General features: G+C 47.6%; 2 protein-coding genes across 2 annotated transcripts; both read left to right on the top strand.

The window, feature by feature from the left end:
* The first annotated feature begins 9,458 nt into the window (after positions 1–9,458).
* Positions 9,459–11,026, top strand: LOC121136238 (26S proteasome regulatory subunit 4-like). The gene is given in 3 exon segments (XM_040736312.1): positions 9,459–9,906; positions 9,908–9,977; positions 9,980–11,026. Coding segments are annotated over 3 exon segments (1,323 nt in total). The 5' UTR covers positions 9,459–9,513; the 3' UTR covers positions 10,840–11,026.
* Positions 11,027–16,343: 5,317 nt separating this feature from the next.
* Positions 16,344–22,158, top strand: LOC101823068 (apolipoprotein L2). Its single transcript, XM_021223012.2, has 3 exons — positions 16,344–16,495; positions 19,195–19,321; positions 20,832–22,158. Exons 2-3 carry the CDS (start codon positions 19,239–19,241, stop codon positions 21,685–21,687), a joined length of 939 nt encoding a protein of 312 aa, XP_021078671.1. The 5' UTR covers positions 16,344–16,495; positions 19,195–19,238; the 3' UTR covers positions 21,688–22,158.
* The last annotated feature ends 37 nt before the right edge of the window (positions 22,159–22,195 follow it).

Genomic DNA, 22,195 nt, shown 5'->3' with positions numbered 1-22,195 from the left:
GTTCACCAACATGTGGCTGAACTTGCATCCAGGTTGGAATCTGGCTGCTTTTTCCTCTCCCTAGGAAGTCAGCACAAGGGACTTTAAACACCCCCTGGAGGGGTTATCCAAGGGTTCATCTTAGTCCCAAACCACCTGACATGTGACTAGGGCACCTCAGAGGGAAGGTGGCTTTTCTGGGTGACCCTTTTGGAACAGGGGGAACTGAAGGATGTGGGTGGAGGGAGCAGAGCCCAGAGTCCACCCGTCCTCGTGTGAGGAGCAGCCTGGGGTTGGCCCTAGGGTATTGCCACATGAACAGATCGTGGCAAAGAGAGACACAAGGAACCCAGAGATCGCACCATGACTCTCTCAGAGTGTGTGTCTGTGCCACCACCCACAGTGGAAACTGGCCCAATAAAAGAGTGTCCCGTTCCAGATACTAGAAGGCACTATGTCGGTGAATGTCCAGCCTGCATCCCCCGCCTCGGCCAGTCCCTCTTCAGTGTGTGGCCGCAGTCAGGAGGCAGAGGGTGTTCTGTGTGTAAGAGTAAAAGGGTGCCAACCTGGTAACCCAGAGAACAAGGTGCACAGCCCTGTAAGCAGCGCCACTGTGTATTTGAAAACCCTAAGGGCAGAATCCAGGTGGGGCAACCATACGAGCAGAGAATATTCGAGAAATTTTAGAATTATTAAAACCTCATTTTCCCCTCAAAGTCAGAATCTGCAGTGTGACATTGTATACAGCATTTTCCCTCTCAGAATCTCGCTGTTTCATCTGATAAACAGAGTTAGGATTGGCTGCTCTGCTCATCCCTACCAGAACACTGCTCTCGTTGGTATTCAGATGCCTGGCACACACACATGCTACAGAGGTCATGGGAAAGTGGCTACCAGGAAACCTGAGCTTGTCTCTGACACCAGAGATGTTCAGAGGGAAGAGACCAGGCCCACATCCTGGATCCCAGAACCATCAAGGACTCAGGATATAGATGGTGAAAATCATTTAAACTTTTTTCACTAATTTAGAGGACATCCCACCACAGTGCACATAAACACAGGCACACTCATAGTTCCCTGTCAGACATAGCTCCGTGAAACTGAGTTTCAGCCTTTGTCCCAAGAGTTTCCAAAAGTGTTTTTTCCTAACAATTTCTGTGTCTGTGTAGCAGAGTACCCCTGGAACTATGAGTGAGTAGTGTAATGGTTAGTCTTGGTTGTCAATCTGACTACATCTAAAATTAAATTAAAACCCAAATACAAGGCATAACTAAGAGGGGAATTTTCCTTAATTTGAGGTAAGAAGACCCACCTCTATTCCTCATCTTTGATATGGGAAGACATGCCTTTAATACAGACCTATTAAGGAGAGCAGTTTTCTTTTTTAAGAGTTTTCTTGACCATGGTGTCTCCTCAGAGCAATAGAATAGGGACTAAGACAGTCAGTATAAGAAATTACAGCCAGGCAGTGGCAGTGCACACCTTTAATTCCACTCTTGAAGCAGAGACAGGCAGATCTCTGTATTTGAGGACAGCCTGGACTTTAGTCTGAGTTCCAGGACAGTCAGGACTACATGGAGAATCCCAGTGTCACAAAAAAAAAAAAAAAAGACAGACAGACAGACAGAAAGGAAGCGATGAGGGAGGGAGAGAGAAAGGGAGGGGGGAGGGAGGGAGGGAGGGAGGGAGGGAGGGAGGGAGGGAGGGCAAGAGAGGGAGAGAAAAGAAGAAAAGGAGAGATAGAAAGGAAGAAAGAGAAAAGAAATTACCATTAATATAAACATAGTTCCCGCCAGGCATTGGTGGCGCATGCCTTTAATCCCAGCACTCGGGAGGCAGAGGCAGGTGGATCTCTGTGAGTTAAGACCAGCCTGGTCTACAAGAGTTAGTTCCAAGACAGCCTCCAAAGCCACAGAGAAACCCTGTCTCGAAAAAGCCACACCCAGGTGGGTACCAGAACATTCCTCTCCATCTCTCATTCTTGTGCAGGGTCTGTTCTTTCTCCACAGCTGTGTCCTCCCTGACACCTTCTCCACTGCCCCCAACAGGACAGGAGTTCTCTTCCTTGGCCGGAGAGAGGGCTGGAGTCACAAGACACACTTTTTTAAATAGCAGTCACAGAGCTAGGGAAACAGATATGCTTTGGGTCAAGTTATTTCTGTCCTTGGCAGCCATGTTGAATGACCTGTGGGTCACCAGATCCCTGGTCACAGCAGCTGTGCCCATTCTGTCCCACAGGTTGTTTTTCCTCCAGTAGCCTGGACGCCTGCAGAGCTGTAAGGAAAACCTACCCGGATCCCCTGAGTGACACCAAGACCCAGCAGCTGTCATGGGCTCCCCAGGTAATCAGTCTCCTTCTCTGCTGCCCTTGGCCTAGGACTGCCAGAGCCTCCCTGCTGGGTGCCTGCTGAGGAGTCAAAGGTACAAGAGGAGAACCCCAAGGGGGAGCATAGAGAGTTCCCCAGGCCTGGGTCAGAGAGGCCCCCTTCCTGGTCTTGTATTGGGGTTCATTCTCAGGAGGCTCCTCAATACCCAGCCTGAAAAATGGAAGCCAGCAGGGGAAGGAGGGAGGGAGGGAGGGAGGGAGGGAGGGAGGGAGGGAGGGAGGGAGGGTAGGGACAGAAGAGAGGAGATGAAAGAGGCAGAGAAAGAAGAATGGAAGGAGCAGGAGGCAGGAGGACTGAGATGGGAGCCAGCACCCGTCTCTATGGAGGTTGCTCTCAGCTGACCCTGGGGCGCTGTCCCTGAGGAGGGAGCCCACCCTGCTCCAGCTCAGGACCCCACCTGTTCTAACTGCCTCAGCAGGAATCTACTGCACCTCAGGGAGTCTGGCCCCACAGTCCATCCCTGCTACCTGGAATCTGTCACCTCAAATTACCCACATCCCCAGGCTGAGTGTCCCCATGTCGTTCTGAGATCAGAATAGCAAACAGGCAGACCCGGGCCTGCCACACAGCCAGCCCTCCCTGTTGGCTGCCTCCTCTCCCTGGACCCTGTTAATTCCAATGGGGCCCCGATCCCCACTGCAGGCTCTTGGGGCCCCTGCCCTGAACTGCAGGACAAGTGCTTGTTTACCAGCTGTGCGGTACTCCTGGAGTTTCCTAATTTATTAAAACCATGGCCTTGGCAGTTATTTCTCCATCACCAAGAAAGAGAAAGAGAAAAAAAAACCGATCCCTCTTATTCAGAAGTTTATAGTTTATAATGGTGGATGACATAAAAATACTTACATCTCCACACTCGGAAAATGGTTTTAGCCAACGGGAAAGAAAAACTTAAGATTTGTATTAAATCTTATTCTGTATATTAATGTAGTATTTTTGTATTTAAATTGATAATTTGGCATTTTTGAAGTAAATTATGACATCAAAACACCTGTACAGGCATTTAATGCTTTTTTGTAATATAAATATATACATTTGTGTTCCCCCAAACTGTTTCATAGTTTAAAAATACAAGTTTAATTAAATTTTTTACACCTATTGATTTTTCTGGGTATGAGCTAAAGTATAATTACAGAAAGGAAACAGGTTGTACTCTTAGATTTAAAAAGTAAAAGAACTGCAATGGTCTTTGTAAAATGCAAAATATTTAATTAAAGCAGATTTTTAACATAAAAAAAAGTCTAAAGTTGAAGCTGAAACCCAGAAAAAAAACAGAAACAAACAATAAATTCCACCTTCAAGAGGCCCCTCACCAGTAACCCCCTACACCCAGGAACAATCTTCTACACCAAGGAAACACCCTTCATCAGGAAAGACAATACACCCAGCAACCACACTCCCAGGAACCACCCTACACTCAGGAACAATCTTCTACACCAAGGAACCTCCTACACCAGGAAAGACCCTATGCCTAGGAACCACCCTACACCAGAAGCCACCCTACACCCAGGAACCACCCTACATCCAGGAACCACCCTACACCCAGGAACAACCCTACACCCAGGAACCACCCTACAGCAGCCTGATATACACTAGTTTTCCAATCCCTGTGTGCCATGTCTTCTCCTGGCCTCAAATCACAGCAATCTACCTGCCTTAGCCTCCCTGGTGCTGGAATGAAAGGCATATACCACTATGCTGCCACCATTTCCTTTTAAAAATTCTTCTGTTGGCTCAGTAGACCATTCGTTCATTCATTTACCAAAAACTAGTTAAAACTAGTGGTGCTCAGAGCCAGAGAGATGGCTCAATTGTTGAGAAGACTGGGCTGCTCTTCCAGAGGATCTGGGTTCAATGTCTAGCACCCACATGGCAGCTAATAATTGTAACTAATTCCAGGGGATCTGACACCATCACATAGGAATACATGCAGGTATATTTTTTTTATTTAAACCACTCACTTTGATCATTTTTTATTTGTTTGTTTTGTGTTTTACTTTTTGGTGGTGGTGGTGGTTTTTTGTTGATTTTGGGGGGCGGGGAGTTTGAGACAGGGTTTCTCTGTGTAATAGCCCTGGCCATGCTAGAATTCACTTTGTAGATCAGATTGCCCTTAATCTCACAAAGATCTGCCTGCCTCTGCCTCCCGAGTGCTGGGAATAAATGCATTCGCTATCACCACTGGGCTGTTTGTTAGTTAGTTAGTTTGTTTGTTTGTTTGGTTGGTTGGTTGGTTGGTTGGTTGGTTTTTAGGTGTTGGGGGGTTGTTTTATTTTTTTAATTCTGGTCATATTTTGACTAATGAGAATAGATATGTTTTGCTTGCATATTTGCTTGATAATTGTAAGGAGGATAGTATGGGCACACAAATAGAAACAAAGCTGTAACAGGAAAAGGCCAAGACAGACAGCCACCAGCCCCAAGACACATCCCAGGTGCCCTCCTGACTCCAGCCAAGCCCCATTTCCCATGGTGCCTCAACTCAGTCATTGAACCACTCATTAGCTCAGAGCACTTAGGATCTACTCATATCTGGAAGCTCCCCAAATAAGGGCTACTGATTTTCAGTCCAGAGAACTGAAACTTGGCATTAATAAGTTACAAGTCCAGTGTCAAAAGTCACCTTGAGAGTTAGAAACTGTCTCAGTGGTTAAGAGCATGTGCTATTCTTGCAGAGACCTGAGTTCAGTCCCCAACATCCATGTCACTTTCAAAGCAGTCTGTAACTGCAACTGCAGGGTATCCAAGGACCTCCTTGGGCACCAGACACACACAAGGTGCATGGACATGCGTACAAGCAGGCAAATATGCATATACATAAAATAAAGATCAAGGAGAAAAATCACATTCAAGGACAGTGCCACAGGCACACAGTAAATGGAAGCCACCACTGAACCCTCCCTCTTCCTGGGGGTGAGGGGTTCACTTCCTACTTGTTCTGAACTGAAAACGACATATGTCTCTGCAAACCAACATGACAACTCCCTGGTTCATTGGTCTTCTCAGGATGCCATCACTAAGTGACACTGGGTAGGTGGCTTAAAGAGAAAAAAACCTCCTGTCTCCCTGCCCTGGATGCCAGCATCCACAATCAAAGTGTGGCAGGTTGTTACTGGGGAGCCCTCTCTTCCTGGTTGGCAGAGCGGCGTGTGCCCTGTGGTGACCCACGGCCTCTCTCATGTGTCTGGGAGTTGAAGTGAGGCAAGGAAAGAGAGAAAGGGGAGAGGAGGAAAGACAGAGAAGGAGGGAAATGGAGAGAGGGAGTTTCTTCTGGTTGCCATAAGGGCACAAATATTATGGACTAGGAACCTCACTCACAACCTCCTTTGGATCCTTAGCAGCATTGTCCCCAAATACACTCGCCTGGGGTTAGAGATTTTACAAATGCGTTAAGGACACATGTAAGCCTCTACCATCAGTGACACCAAAGTACACATCAAGCAACAGATGCTGAGAAACAGTTAACCAGCGTGTTCCTTAAGCCATGCAAACTCTTATGCACGTTCCTCTGACCATATATTTTCCTTCCATATAGAGAGAAAAGACTTCGTGGACCAAGTGTTTGAGTACCTCCTGGACACAAGGAGCACAGAGGCCCTGCAGCTCCTGCTGACTGAAGAGGAAGCCAGGAAACAGCTTGTAGCAGAAGCTGGTTTGTACAGGTCACCTACCTAGGGGATGCTAGCAAGGTCACCGGAACCCATGCTCTGCTATCTTTTGAGGAAAGGAAAACTCTATCCAGGCAGACCAAGCAGATGGAGTTCAGGGTGTCCCTTCTCAGGAAATATTTGCTCAATGTTGTTCAGTAGCAGGGAACAGCTTCTGATTGAGGGGATATGACAGCCACAGGAGAAAAGACTGCCATTGCCGGTCCTGTGACCATGAGAACTTAGTTTATCGCCTTCTGCTTTATTAGGAGACCATTGCACTTCATTGAAAGAAAACTAAGAGGATATATTTGGAGGGCTCAATATGGCCAGCACACAGTAGGTGTTCACTGAAAGTTCAATTTATAGAAGGTTTTGTTTCTAATCTGTGTGTGTGTGTGTGTGACATGTGCCTGTTGAGTGTGCTTGCGCCCACATGTGCATGTGCGTGTGTGTGTGTGTGCGCGTGCGTGCGTGCGTGCATGTGTGTGTGTGTGTGTGTGTGTGTGAAAGGAAGAACTGTGCAGAGGAGGAGCTGCACTGTCCCTGCTGAACACAAGAGACAGGCGACAGGACTGTGTCTGCAGCGGCTGCCCTTGGAGGGTACTGCACTAAGTTCAGGCACTCTGAGGGCATCCTGGAGAAGACGAGGAGGGTCCTCATCATGAGCTGTGATTCCTCAGCCATGAAATGGGGAGAATTAATGGTGCCCACAGCACTGCACATGACAGTCAATGTGCTTAGTCGAAACAGAGACAATTGCAGTGAGTTATGACATCTATGATTCTAGTAATGAAAATAAACTGTTGAAATGAAAACTAATAGATGAAGTCCAGACTTGGGTGGTTGTCTTATGTACAGGGAAGGTGCAGGACCCTGAAAGATTAACACCAAGTGTCACTTTGTGGTAATAGAAAATTCTTTACCTTAATTGTCACATGGCTCTATGAATCCATATCTGTGACTAATGGTCAAGGATGTCTGTAAACATATGGAAATGAGTGCAGTCAAAACGAATGGAATTGAAATGTGTACTGAGGTCAATCTCATTGGGCAGGCAAGACAAAGAAAAGCTGTTTACTACATGGCAGCCAGGAAGCAACAAGGAGTGACAGGAGTAGACACAGCCAAGATACACCATTTGATGACAAGCCCCCAATGACATATTGTCTCTAAGTATGCCCCACTTCCTAACACACTCCTCAGAACTTTACTCATTCAATAAGTTAAACCACTCATCATGCCAGAGCCTTTCCCAAGTCATCTCTGCAAACTCAGACACAACCAGAAGCAATCCCTATTAACTTGCATGTTGCCTGCAACCCATCTAAGTGGACAGTCATGATAACCATTCATACATCACCTTCTTCTCTGCTATTTCTCCAAGTTCAGTGCTGTGCAAGGAAAAATTTATAGGAGATTTTTTGAGAACCCTGGCAAGTTTCAGGATGGGTTTGTAGAGATGACCTTTCTCTCCCTGCTGGGAAGAGTGTAATGGTGGCCTTGTGTCATTGCTGTCCATCTGACACAAACAAAAGAGTAAATACAAAAGGAAGGAAAGGGTTGTGGGCACCACTTACCCACAGGGTACTGTGTACAGGGTGGGCATCAATCCATTCTGAGGAAAGACCTCAGATGGGATTACAATTGTGAAATCCTCAGGAAACAGATCCAAGTAGCAATCACATGGTTGGCTCAGGGCAAGAGGCTGAGTGTACCCCTGCTTCCATCTTACTGGGCCTTCTCTGCACCTAGAGTGGACTTTTCCTGCCAGAAAGGACCACCCTGAGCCTGACCACACATCAGCCTTAAGTCCCCTCAGTCCCTGTCCTGTGTTTGAGGTGAGTTGGGGCTCTGCTCTGGGCCCCAACTCCCAACATCCCCCTGCTTCTGTATTCTTGGTCCTGCTCTGTGCCTAGAGTGGATCTGACCCTCCAGAAAGGATCACCCTGAGTGTGGCCATACCTCAGTCTTCAGTGCCCTCAGGCACCTTCCCTGAGCTTGAGTCTTCAGTCCCTCCCATCTCCGCCCTGTACTTAGTGTCTTAGACTCACCTGCACCCATCGTGAGACCCATCAGAGAATTGAACCTGCTTGAACGCACCCAAAGAGAACCTTAGACCCATACCCACCAGGAGAGGAAGAGACCCCAAGAGCTCCCACTGAAAGAAGGGATATGAAGAAAGCAATATAAAAACACAGTCAACAACAGAAACACCAATATGACACCACCAGAGTTTAGGGACTCTACACCAGCAAGACCTGAACATTCCAATGCAGATGAAACAGAAAAGAATGACCTTCAAAACAACCTCATGAAAATGATAGAGGCCCTCAAAGAGGATATGAGAAAATCCCTTAGAGAAATAGAAGAAAGAACAAACCAAAAAAATGCAATAAATCAACAAATCCCTAAAAGAAAGCCAAGATAAGACCATCAAACAGATGAAGGAAACAATTCAAACAGTTCAAGACCTGAAAACCAAAATAGAGGCAACAAAGGAAACACAAACTGAGGGGATGCTGGAAATAGAAAAGCTGAGTAAACATCAGGAACTACAGCTGTAAGCATAACTAACAGAGTACAAGAGATTGAAGACAGAATCTCAGGCCTAAAGATAAACCAGAGGAATAGATTCATCATCCAAAGATAATCTTAAATCCAACAAATCCTTAACACAAAATATCCAGAAAATATGGGACCCTGTGAAAAGACCAAAACCTAAGAATAATGGGTATAGAAGAAGGCAAACAAGCCCATCTCAAAGGTGTAGAAAACATATTGAACAAAATCATAGAATAAAACTTTCCCAACCTGAAGAAGGACATGCCTATGAAAACACAAGAATCTTACCAAACTAATGGACTGGACCAAAAAAAGTCCCCTTGCCATATAATAATCAAAGCACCAAACATACAGAATGAAGAAAGAGTATTAAGAGCAGCAAAAGAAAAAGGCCAAGTAACATATAAAGGCAAACCTATCAGAATGACACCTGACTTCTCCATGGAAACTCTGAAAGCCAGACGGTCCTGAATAGATATTCTACAAACACTAAGAGACCACAGACTCCAGCCCAGACTACTATACCCAGCAAAACTCTCAATCGCTGTAGATGAAGAAAACAAGATATTCCATGACAAAACCAGATTTACACAATACATATCCACAAATCCAGTCCTACAGAAAGTTCTGGAAGGAGAACTCCAACCTAAAGAAATTAACTACACTCACAAAAACATAGGCAAATAGATAATCTCACTTTACCAAAAGCCAGGAATAGGGGAAAACCTCACACACAATACCACCACCAAAAACAAATCCAAAATAAACAAGAATCAACAATCAATGGTCATTAATATTCCTCAATATTACTGGTCTTAACTGAGCTATAAAAAGCCACAGGCTAACAGAATGGATACAAAGACAAAATACATCCTTCTGCTGCATACAAGAAACACATCTCGACTTCCGGCGGCGGAGGCTCAGGCGACTAGGGAAAGATGGGTCAAAGTCAGAGTGGTGGTCATGGACCTGGGGGTGGCAAGAAGGATGACAAGGACAAGAAAAAGAAATATGAGCCTCCCATCCCAACTAGAGTGGGGAAAAAGAAGAAGAAAACGAAGGAACCAGATGCTGCCAGCAAACTGCCACTGGTAACACCTCACACTCAGTGCTGCCTGAAGTTACTGAAGTTAGAGAGAATAAAAGACTATCTTCTCATGGAGGAAGAATTCATTAGAAATCAGGAGCAGATGAAACCGTTGGAAGAAAAGCAAGAGGAGGAAAGATCAAAAGTGGATGATCTCAGGGGGACCCCCATGTCCGTAGGAACCTTAGAAGAGATCATTGATGATAATCACGCCATTGTGTCCACATCCGTGGGCTCAGAACACTCACTACGTCAGCATCCTGTCATTTGTGGACAAGGATCTTCTGGAGCCAGGCTGTTCAGTCCTGCTTAACCACAGGTGCATGCTGTGATTGGGGTGCTAATGGATGACACAGACCCTCTGGTCACAGTGATGAAGGTGGAAAAGGCCCCCCAGGAGACCTATGCAGATATTGGGGGACTAGACAACCAAATCCAAGAAATTAAGGAATCTGTGGAGCTTCCTCTTACCCATCCTGAGTATTATGAAGAGATGGGGATAAAACCCCCTAAGGGGGTCATTCTCTATGGTCCACCAGGAACAGGTAAAACATTATTGGCCACAGCAGTAGCAAACCAAACTTCAGCCACTTTCTTGAGAGTGGTCGGCTCAGAGCTTATTCAGAAGTACCTCGGTGATAGACCCAAACTCGTTCGGGAGCTCTTCCGAGTTGCTGAAGAACATGCACCATCCATTGTGTTTATTGATGAAATTGATGCCATTGGGACCAAAAGATATGATTCAAACTCTGGAGGTGAGAGAGAAATTCAGCGGGCAATGTTGGAACTGTTGAACCAGCTGGATGGATTTGATTCGAGGGGAGATGTAAAAGTTATCATGGCTACAAACCAAATAGAAACTTTGGATCCAGCACTTATCAGACCAGACCGCATTGACAGAAAGATTGAGTTTCCCCTACCCAATGAAAAGACCAAGAAGCACATCTTCCATATTCACACAAGCAGGATGACCCTGGCTGACTATGTGACCTTGGATGACTTGATCATGGCAAAGGATGACCTCTCCAGGGCTGACATCAAGGCAATCTGTACAGAAGCTGGCTTGATGGCCTTGCGGGAACGCAGAATGAAAGTTACAAATGAAGATTTCAAAAATTCTAAAGAGAATGTTCTCTATAAAAAACAAGAAGGCACCCCTGAGGGGCTCTATCTCTAGTGACCCACGGTTGCCTTCAGGGAAGTTGATGAATTTTCCCCCACCTGGGAAGATGGGAAGCTGCCCCAAGGAACCCATTTCCCAGTGAGTTTTGCTAGTCAAGGGCCTATCTTCAAGGATGCCGTGCAGGGTTGGTCATCGTGTTGTGCTACTCTCTGCTCCCAATAAAGGATTGTCTGGTTTGCTTAAAAAAAAAAAAAAAGAAAGAAACACATCTCACCTTCAAAAACAGACATTACCTCAGAATTAAGGGCTGGGAAAAGATTTTCCAATCAAATTGACCTGAGAAACAAGCCGGTGTAGCTATCCTAATATCAAACAAATTAGACTTACACTAAAGTTAAAAAAGAGATAAAGAAGGTCAATTCATATTCATCACAAGAAAAATCCATCAGGATGAAGTCTCAGTTCTAAACATCTATGCCCCAAATAAAAAGTCACCCACATTTGTAAGCAAATGATTTGTGCTGTGTAGCGTCAACCCATTTTGGGTCAAAAACATGTGTTTGGTCTGGTAGGGTGGCTTACTGGTTGAGGGCACTTCCCGCCAAACATGGTCATATGAACTTGATCCTGTGGACTCCCGTGGAGGAAAGTGAACACTGACTGCCTCAAGCTGTTCATTGACAACCCTAAGCCTGCTATGGTACCCACCCCACCCCTGCAAAACACAAACAGAGAGAGAGAAATTGAAAGGCAGAATGAGACGCAGCCCATAAGCCTCAGTTTCTTCCAGAGCTGGGAGTAGGAGTGCTGGCCAAGACAATGTCTCGGTCACCTGGCTCTGATTACCCTATGCTCTACAGACTTGGGTTGAATAAGCTTCATTGACTGTTCAAGGAAAAATGGAGAGCAGCCAACCATGCCAGAGAAGGTGGCATGGGACAAAGAAATAGAAAGTGCTGGGATGTCACCTACTGTCAACATTAATGGGGAGCCATGGACAATGTGAGGTCAAGGGAAGCGGGAAGCCTGGTGGCCGGCCAGGGCTTAGGAGGGCTTGTGGGGCGAGCAGGATAATGGACATTCACCGTAGCCAGAAAGGGACTGTTCTTGCCTCAGTGACATCGAGGATGTCAGGCCCATTTCTAACACTGCCAGCACAGGAGTCGTGTGGTAACGACCCATGTGCCACTGAAATGGCAGGGAAAGCTGAGTAGGATTTCTCGTAAACATTCTTGATGGCTGCATCTCAAGATGGCTGCAGTCAAGCCAAGTTGGGTCTCTGCAATGACAAACTGAACCTGTGCAGTTTGGGCTGACTGATGACCTAGCTATCACATGCCTGGCTTCTCTTCATTGTGAACTGTAGAGAGCTCCGAAGTGCCGCACCCTTAAGATGGTGCTGGCTTCCGCCTTCTGCTAGCCCGACAGCAGGTGTTCTCTATGATAAGCAACACCTGTATTTGGTTAAGGCTGGATATCAGGCTTGCTTCCTCGTACGTGGACCTATCTGCATGTTCCACCTGGCATACTGGGGTTGGCCGCCCAAGGGCTTTTAACCTGTGGGTTGGGGCTCCCTGGCACTCCCCGGGAGAAGAAGATTGTTCAAGGTTCCTGAATAAACTGCTTAAAGAAGAGTCTGGGCGTTGCGTCTTCCTTGCTAGTCAAGGCGGGCGTGACAGTGAACCTTCTGTGTGGTGTCAAGGAATTGAGTCCTCTATCGGCTTCATGTTCTCTCTCTCTCTCTCTCTCTCTCTCTCTCTCTCTCTCTCTCTCTCTCTCTCTCTCTCTCTCTCTCTCTCTCTCTCCCTACCTATCTATCTCTTTCTCTCCCTCTTAGTCAGGCACTTCCTTTGGTCTCTGCAGGCCCCTCTGGAACAATCTCTGTTGGGGTGATGGGCACAGGTGCATTCCTCCCCATCATGCAAGGCCATGTTTGCCTAGGCTCAGGGATCTGTATAAAGGTGACAACTACATAGAGACAGCTAGACAGCAAAACCCCTCCTCCAATCTGCTTTTGGGTCCCTTACTGACCTGCAATAGATTTCTTCTGTCTCACTGACCCTGCATATTTTCCAAAGGAGTCTTCTTGGTCTTGCGAACACAGGTTTGGTTAAATGCCAGCTTGCAACTCCTTGATGGCTGCAACTACCCTTTAGACAAATGCTACAATGTCATGACAAATACAGGTGAGTGTTGTACCAGAGGGGTCCAAAGCACCTCCAGGGGTAAGGATCATACAGTAGCTTATCACGGACTGATTCTGGAGCCAGTTGAGTGACTGTGAGGAATGACAGAGGGAAAAGCAGGAGTGATAAAATGACCATTCTTCATTCCACATTCCATATGAATAACTAAACTTACCAGAACATTCTGAGGAGATTTAAGGGACCATCCTCAGAATCTACTGTTATGTGAGTCCACACTAGCAGCATCAAGTCTCCATATATCCATGCACACAACTGAGTGGAAGCCCTCCCTATCCAGGGCCACGAGTGTGGGGCATGCAAACCTTTCCCAACACCACCTGTCACTCCTAGGGAGGCTTCAGGGCTCAGTGAGTCCCTTAGTGTCTACAACCCTGCTGAAGACTTCTTACTGTTTCTCTAACTGCCCATTGGCCTGGATTCCCTTGTGACCTGCAATGGGCTCTTCCATTTCTCCTGAAGAAGTCCACAGAGCCATTGTCACTTTTTAACAACTCATCCAAATAATGTGTTTCACTTTCTGATCAAATATTATCCATTTCCTACTTTACATTCTTTCCTAGATGTTGTTTGGGCACTGAGTACATCCGGATCCAAGTGCTAACGTTTCCCTTGGGCCTGGATCACGACTTCATTCATGATAACTGTGAAATCAGGTGCTCTGGGTAGAAAACAACAGAATTGGAGTTGGCTGCTTTGGACAAAAAGAGAACTCATAAACAAAAAAATTATACATTCAGAGGATAGAAAAGAACAAAATCAACTCAAGTCCCAGACATGAGAACCCAGATCCAAAAAAAGGAACGTGTGGATACCCTCCCAGTGCTCTGCCATCAGATGGCTTAGGTCCAAACATCTTGACCCCTAAGTCCCCGACAGTACAATAGCAAATTCCCAGGAGACTCAAAAGGTTGGAGGAGGTGAGAGGATTCTTGGACTATCAAGCCAAGGAATGAGGAGAACAACAGATGATAGAGGTGGCCCTGAAGGGAGTCTTATGTCAAGCAGTATGTGTAAATGTTCAATTATTCTACACTCACATGCTTGGTTATAGCGTTTGTGTCCTCCTCCTCAACCAGACACATAACTTCGTAACCTGCCAATGATCTGGAAAGTCCAAGACAGGAGCAAATACACACCCCACTCCCCAAGATGGAACACACAGATACTCTCTGTCTGCATCTCAATATCAGTTCACAGTTCAGGGCTTTCAACTAACTACTGGGTCAGTTTCCTTGTGTGTGTGTGTGTGTGTGTGTGTGTGTGTGTGTGTGTGTGTGTGTGTGTGTGCAGGAAGCAGAATGGTACAGTGTAGGGCACAATCTGCAATTGCTGCCTCGTAGACTGTACTGTCCACATTGCAGTTGCTGTTTTTATCTGGCAATGGAGACAGGCTTTGGAATACATTGAATAGCTTGGGCCAATAGCAGCAGCCATTGGAGACCAAGCAAGACCCATCTCCCTAGTCTACTACAACAGAGGGGGTGGAATCTAGGGAAAATCTTGAGATATTTGAGGCCTAGTGGCATGACAGTGACACCAGCCAAGCTTGTGTCTAGTGAATAAGGAGTGAGTGGTGCCCTTAGCCCATCCTGCAGAGCTACCTGGTGGAGTGACGATCATGGACCCTCCTTTCTCTCCTCCCCACTCCTGTTTGGGAACCACTGAACTTGAAGTTGGCTCCTCTCTCTCTTTGAAGCTCACTGGCACCATCTTGAGGACTCAGCAGAGAGTCTTCAAGGCAAGCCACAGGCTCTGTGTCAATCACTAGATCCTGTCTTGACGGGAGTCAGAGCTGATGTGTTTCCCCCGCAGATAAGCCTGGTAATCCTGACCTGTGTGTGTGTCAATCTGAAGGTGAGGTTCCTGCACTTTGTCATAAAAATATGATAATGAGTGACACCTGATCCCCTAATACTGTTCCTCTGCGATCTTCCTTGAAGTTGACACTTGCTATTCTTGGATTCAGACTGTTGAGTAAACTCACTGCCTGGGGGCAGTGTCTGCCTCTTCTACTTCCACATGGTCACCCAGACCTGTGACTGTGGGATGTGCTTCTATTCCCTGTGTCCCGGAATGTTTGTCTCTTGAGTGACTTCAAAAGCCCCATTTCACATGGATAACTGTAAGACCCCTGTCCCTACTTTGTGATGTCCCTAGATAAAGGGAGACCAATAGAGAGATGGACCCATGTTTTAGGGCATCTAATACAGTACCCAGGATGTTTGAGTTGAGCACACTCTTCACTGAGCTCTGTGCTCTTAAGTGCGGATGGATGGATATAATAACCAGGGTACCCAGATGCCTTGACTGATGACCCCTCTGCAGTCCACTAGGTGGTGCTGTTGTTCACCATCTGCTTACCAAAGCCTTTGCAGGGCTGCTTCCCATTGCATTAAGGTCACACTCCCAGTATCTGCAACAGCCTCTAGGCCAAAGGTCTTTTCGACATCCCCACCTCTGAAGTGGCAGCTGCCCTGAATGACATTTCTTGTCATGGCACTGGTCATCTGAGCCATATTTTAGCATATCTTCAGGATGCCCAGGTGGGATGTGCTCTGCTTAATTCCCTGGAGGACAAAATTCTTATTTCTCTCTTTCAGGTGAATCTGCAGCCAGGTCCTGATTAAAGTCCAGTCAAATGTTCGAGCGTGTAGGCAGCAGAAGTGTGGAAATCCAGTATGACATCCTGTCCTCTCAAGAGTAGGAACGGCCACCAAACCCTAAGGACATAGTGTGGAATGGAGCCTTTGCTGACACATGGGTCAGTTGACCGCTGAGGTCCAGCCATGTTTAAATCTCCTACTGCCTGGATCAAAGCTGAGGTATTCCACAGCCATCGCTACCTAAAATTGTAGGCACAGGACTTCTGTCAGCAGCGGGCTTTGGTTCCTCTGTTCAAGGGGTCACGGGAGCCAATCTGGCAGCTAGGGAGTCTGCCATGGAAGATGCTGGGATTCACAGAGGAGTCGATGTGTGAGGGGTCTGAGCGCAGAGCAGAAGCGGGAGGCAGAGGAATCCACACGGGCAGATGTCTAAGCGCTGTGCCTGCCACCCTCAGCAGCTCTGTCCTCATCAACCAATTGGGACAGGGATGTTCTGCTCAAGTGCGAGAAGGGAGGGCATGGAGGTGTGCTAAGGCACTGGGAAGCTTCCAGAACAGTAAAGAGCTGGGACTGATCTGTGGAGAGCTCCACAGTTTGTGGTGGTGGGTCTTACCACCATGGGGACCTCCACAAGAGATTGGTTGGCCAGAGCAGAATAGCAATATTGAGATGAAGTCAGCAAGGTGGGTGGGGTTGTGAGTGACACGCTCCAGGTCTCCATTCCAGGGTGTTGACTGGATCAGGGCTGCCTGGATGAGACTTTCACTTTCCATTTCCCTGCTGGGTCCATCAGCCCAGAGTCTGCTTCTCCTTATGACTCATATGTGCAGTTGGTGGCTAGATCTACACAGCTAAGGCCATCTGGGTCCTGTTTGAGCTCATCCAGGCTGTGAATCTCCGGTAAGTTGAGCCTCTTCAGCTCCTCAACCTCCTCATCCTCACAATTTTACCTTGGGAAAGAGAGATAATTGTCTCACTCCTGGGATGAATGCAGTAAACTAAGGCATCATTGCAGAAGAACTTGCAGCCAGATTGGTACCTGGCTCCTTTTCTCTGCACTAAACACAAGGAAGGACGGGCAAGTGGAGTACATGCAAACCTCCTCTGGGCCTCCTCTGGCGTCTGTTCCATCTGTGGGGATGGAGAAGGGAGTAGTTCCCTGTTTGTTAGGCAGGAAAGGGGGTCAATGTGGTGGAAAGGATGGAAAATGAGAATGATCACGTGAGCAGAACACTGAGTGATTTCTTAATCTAAGGGTCAGACTTCAGGTGTCTGTGCTGAGAGAGGGGTTTTAGTCCTCTGTGCCTGTAGAAGAAGAGAATGTTTTAGAAGCTTAGGGAGGATAAGAAGAGGACAGGAGGAGAAAGAAGAAAATTAAAAAGCCATCATTCATTTTTCCTTTAATGATGCTATGTCCTCAGAGAATGGGGACGCTGTGGTTAGTAAATGTCTCCCAGAGCCCACATCAGGGGCATCAGGGGCCCAGGAGGACAAATCAACTTGGATGGTTCTTGAACCAGCACTGGGCTACCACTGGGATTATGACTGTCACTGGTGAAGAACCAAGACTAATGGAGAGGGGGCCAGGAAAACACTGTGTTCATTCCAGGGAGGGATGAGGAAGCCAGTCAGAAAGACGTGGCCTGTGAGATTTCAAGGGGTGGAGGATGGAGGCATTTTATGGGGCGGGAAGAGCCCAGTGTAGGCTTGAAAAACTGGAGATGCTTAGGGGATTAGGAGGAGGAACTCCAGCAGGCTAGGGGCCTTTGTGATGGATTCAAACTCTTGAACCTGACCTGAAAGAGAATTGCAGATTCTCAGGTAGGAGCCTGCTGTCCTCACCCCTGTCTGCCCCAATGAAGAAGTCAGACAGACAAGGGGAGCATGCGCTGAGAGCCCCTGCATGGCCATATTTGGAGAGCTTGTACATTAATGGAGAACGGAGGCTCTCAGCTTGGGACTTCACATGGCCAGGAGCGGAAAAGAACAGGATCATTTTCACATCTCCTGGGACACAACCAAGGAGTCACTTATCAGGAGAGTCACAGTCCTGCAGGCCAGAAGGAGGGTTTGATGCAGGGAGAGCAAGACAGATTTTTATATAAAATTTTATATATGATTTATTTTTTGGTACTGGGTAGATATCAATCCCAGAGTATAGGGCATGCTTGGCACGAACTCTGCCAGAGTCATCTCTCCGTCCCAAACTCATAAAGGCCCATAAGATGCAGACACTTTAGTAATGCATACTGTCTCCCGAATTTCCAACCTTTCAGCTGACAGCCTCTTAGGTCCTGTACCTGTTGAGCAGGAGGAAGTGGTAAGGACAGCAACTCTCCTACACACCAGTGCCTTTAGTAAGTGCCCCAAAACCCTGAGCAGCTGCCTTCTTGTGTCTTGTTGATCAGGACGGAGTCAAGGAGTCACTGTGTTATTGAATTCTGGGTGGGGGACAATGGGGACAGGAGGTGGCAGTGGCTTTTGCACTGGGTAGCCATACAGCATGACTCGCTGACTATTTGTGTGATTTCTGAGAGTCCATAGATTGCAAAGCTCCCACTGAGGAAGAAATACTTCTGTAATCTTCTCCAAAGCGGGTCATTTTGGGCTCTGATTTCTACATGGATGCCTTCATTATGAGCAAAAGATAACTCCAAAAAACACTATCCTTGCTGTGTTCAACACACTCTGATATCAATTCTATTCCATTTTCCAATGTTCCTCTTTGACCCAATAAACTAGTGTCAGAACCAGAGAAAGTCACCTTTAAGGTGCTGGTGCCACAGTGTTTGATGTGGCAGATATTCAAACTGGATGTAAACCAGCACTGAAATTCTCCCTCTTCCAGTCTTCACTTTCCATTTCCTCTGAAACGAACACGTTCGTTTCCCTGTAAGCAAGTGGCCCCTCCCTTGTGCAGGTGTGTGTGTGTGTGTGTGTGTGTGTGTGTGTGTGTGTGTGTGTGTAATCCCACAATAAGTCCCACAATGTCAAAGGCTGAGGGAGAACAAAAGGCTGTCTTTTCTCTCAGCTCTGGAAGGCAATGTCAACAATGAAGGGGAGGCAGGTTGGTCAGTGTGAGGCTGTCTTCATGGTTTGCAGTGGGAGCAGACTCCCTGGATCTTTACAAAGTCTCTGCTGCAGTGTTTGCATGAGAGAGAGGAAGGGAAAGGGAGAGGCAAGAGAGAAAGAGGGAGGAGGGAAGAGGGAGGGAGGGTGAGGAGGGAAGAAGGAGGAGGGAGGGTGGAGGGAGGAAGGAGGAGGGGGGAGGGAGGAGGGAGGAAAGAGAAGGGAGGGATGTCCCCAGGACTGTGCATGAAGGTCTGTGTTTCTATTGTTTCACTGCAATGACCTCACTGCCATGGTGACTTTATCTATAAATACAGACACTGGGCCTCATGCATAGAAACCAAAGGACACAATTCTGTCCACAGCACTGGTGATTTGATCAGCAGGACATTATGTGACAAACACTCATGACATGGCAGGAAGAACCTTATGCTCAGTGCCACCACCTCTGCCCCCAACTCAGACCCTCTGCCCTGTCTCTGACTTTCTTTTTTGTTTTTGCTTTTGTTTTGTTTTGTTTTTTATCACAGAGAGCAGACACTTCATCAAGGAAGCCCCTGGCCATCTCCAGGACATGGCAGACAGAGATGACCTGCATCGCCTAGTGACTGAAGATGGCGCCTGGGAGGCATTCGTGTCTAAGGCCAAGTTGTCCAGGTCACCGCTATGGGATGTCCCAGTGCTGCCCCTAAACCCCTGCATGATTGGTTCTCTCTGGGCAGGCACACCCACTCCAGACAGTCCCAGGGGATGGAGTCGAGGGCACTCCTCAACAGTCCTTGGGAACTATTCGAACATGTTGTCCCTGGCAAGCAGCTGCGTTAGGTTGAGGAAACATGGGGCTCACAGGGGAGAGGACATTTTGTTTTTGAAATTAGTGGATTATAGTATGTGAGATTTGTATGATACATGTGCATGGTCACGTGTGTCAAGGTCAGAGAACACTATTCATTGCTACTCATTGGGCTGAACTTGTGCAGGGCAAAGACATTCATGGACTGGTAGCTGATGCTGAGCCCAGACTTATGACTGGGAGACAGCTGCTGCTCACCGCCCACATTTGGTACCAAACTCCTGGTCACAGTCTATACCCGAGAAGTCAGGTTCAGCCACTCAACCTCAATAATCCAACAAAACAGCCAAATGAGTGGGAAAGGGGGAAGGGGCCACATGGGGAAGAGCTGACCATGACACGGTGTCTCCCGAGTCGATCTTTGGGGTCTGGGGGAGAGTAATTTTAGAATGCAGAGATGAGCACACGGAGGCAGTCATGGTCAGAGGGCGGTCCCGCCATTAGACTCTCTCAGATTCAAGATGTTCAAGTAGCACGGCAGCTTGCCTGAAGGGCTCGAGTGAACACACCTTTCTGGCAGGCCAGAACTGGAGAGGACATCCCCACAGCTAAGGACGATGAGATATCTCATCTTTGGGAGAGATGACCTCTCTGCAGTACGCCAACACTCCCTGAATGAAGGGGGCCTCTGATGTCATTCTGTATTCTGTGTGCATCTGAAGACTCCCCTCAGCACACACATATGTTGGTGGAGGCATTTAACCACCCCTCAGCACATCTGTCTGGAGGGGAGGCGTTTGCCTGACAGCAGTTAAGCGTCTTTCTGCAATGTCTACTGCTAGCACACCTCTTATGATGACTGTCACAAGACATGTGCATACATGTGGGTGCCATGTGCAGGTGCACATATGTGTACAGGAGGTCAGAGGACAACCTCAGCGCCACCCTGGGTGCTGTCCATGTTGTCTCAGACAGGGTCTCTCACTGGACTCACATTTGCCAAGTAGACTGGACTAGCTGGTCAGTGAGGTCCAAAGATCAACCAGTCTCTGTCTAGCCCGCACCGAGATTACAAAGCCATGTGCTTGGACCTGGTTCTGTATTCTTGGGTTTGAGGTATGGGACTCAGGTTTGCATGTTTACATGGCAAGCACCTTCCCCTCAGAGGGTCCCCAGCCCTTATGATGATTCAGTCCCTACTAAGGACCACAGTTTGTCTTTGAAATACCTAACATCACCCACCAAAGGGGAACTTGCACACATCTTTAGAGTTCCTGTTGGATGGTGATGGTGTAAATGATGTAGAGGGCATGACACAGCCTATTTTAATGACAGGGGCTGTCTTTCTCATGCACTTGACCTCTGCTGTTACAGGGATAAGGCGCTTGCCCTGCACAAATTGCTGAGGGACCTGACTGCGCTCTCAGCCCTAGCAGACAGACACAGGCTTCAAGAAGACCTCCAGGGCAGGAAGAAGTTTCAGAAAGCATTTCCTCGCCTGAGAGCAGAGGCAGAGGAGCAAATCATGCAGCTCCGGGCCCTGGCTGACCATGCTGAGTCAGTGCACAGGGGCTGTGCCATCTCCAACTTAGTGGCTGACTCCTTCAGCACTGCCTCCGACATGCTGGGCCTCCTTAGTCTGTTTCTGGCTCCAGTGACAGCAGAGGGCAGTCTGATGCTCTCAGCAACTGGGTTGGGCCTGGGGGTAGCAGCTACTGTGACTAGTGTTGCTACTTCAATTGTGGAGGAAACAAGCCGTTTTTCGGAAAAAGAGAAAGTCAGTCACCTTGCTTCAACCGGCATGGAAGTGCTGGAGGCTGAAACAACCATGGCCAGGATAGCCGGCAAGTTACCTCAGGCTGCCAAAGATATCACCAATGACCTCAAAGCCCTTCAGCAGCACATGGATGCCCTCAGGCTGGTTAGAGCCAACCCTCACTTAGAGGAAGATGCCAGGATCCTCGCCGCCACAGGAAAGATCTCATCCCAACGTGCTAGACGGGTGCAGACCACTTTGAAAGGAACCCCTCTGGTGATGAGCAATGAAGCCCGCATCAGGAGTGCCACTGCTGCAGGTGTGTCTCTCTTGAAAGATGTTGACAGCCTTGTGAAAAAGTCAAAGCATTTGTACGAAGGCACACAGTCAGAGTCTGCTGGAGTACTCAGGATGCTAGCTCAGGAGCTGGAGGGGAAGTTGGAGATGCTCACCAAATTCTACAAGACACTCTGATCAGGCTCCAACTAGTCACCCCAGCTCCGAAGACATGCTGAGGTCAGGGGGAAGGAACTAGACGGAATGGGGACAGTGGAGACACTGTTAGAGGGGGAACAATTGTGCCATCAGATCCGTGGGACAGAGATCCAGGCCTACAGTTGATCACGGCAGGTTAGTGTGCATAGCAGTGGGCAAATGAGTCCAACTGGAGCCTAAGACAGGGAACGAAGGATGTGCCAAAGAGGAACCAGAGAGGGTGGCCTCTGGACGAAATGTGGAAGATGTCAGTTATCAGAAAGACTGGACAGTTCCCCCCATCTCCACTATCAGAAACAAGGCATGGGAGAGAAGAACCCACAAAACACAAGCTCGAGAGATGTGTGCTGTGTAAATAAGCCAAGATGCCCAGCCTTGCCCAGTCCCCAGTCCACTCCCATCCTCAAGCATGTCCTCATCCCTAAATAAACGGCTCTTACTGACTCCTCACCGTGCATTTGCTTCAGTTCTTTCTCCTGGGACATGA

The sequence above is a fragment of the Mesocricetus auratus genome, unplaced genomic scaffold (genome assembly GCF_017639785.1).
Source record: "Mesocricetus auratus isolate SY011 unplaced genomic scaffold, BCM_Maur_2.0 Super-Scaffold_100055, whole genome shotgun sequence".
NCBI classification, from domain to species: Eukaryota; Metazoa; Chordata; class Mammalia; order Rodentia; family Cricetidae; genus Mesocricetus; species Mesocricetus auratus.
Note: the sequence above shows the minus strand (reverse complement) of the source record. Positions and strands in the feature narration are given on the sequence as shown.

Coding starts and splice junctions, on each gene's coding strand:
- LOC101823068 (XM_021223012.2), top strand. CDS start 19,239: ATGGCAGACAGAGATGACCTGCATCGCCTAGTGACTGAAGATGGCGCC. Junction 19,322..20,831: donor TCTAAGGCCAAGTTGTCCAG/GTCACCGCTATG, acceptor CTGCTGTTACAG/GGATAAGGCGCTTGCCCTGC.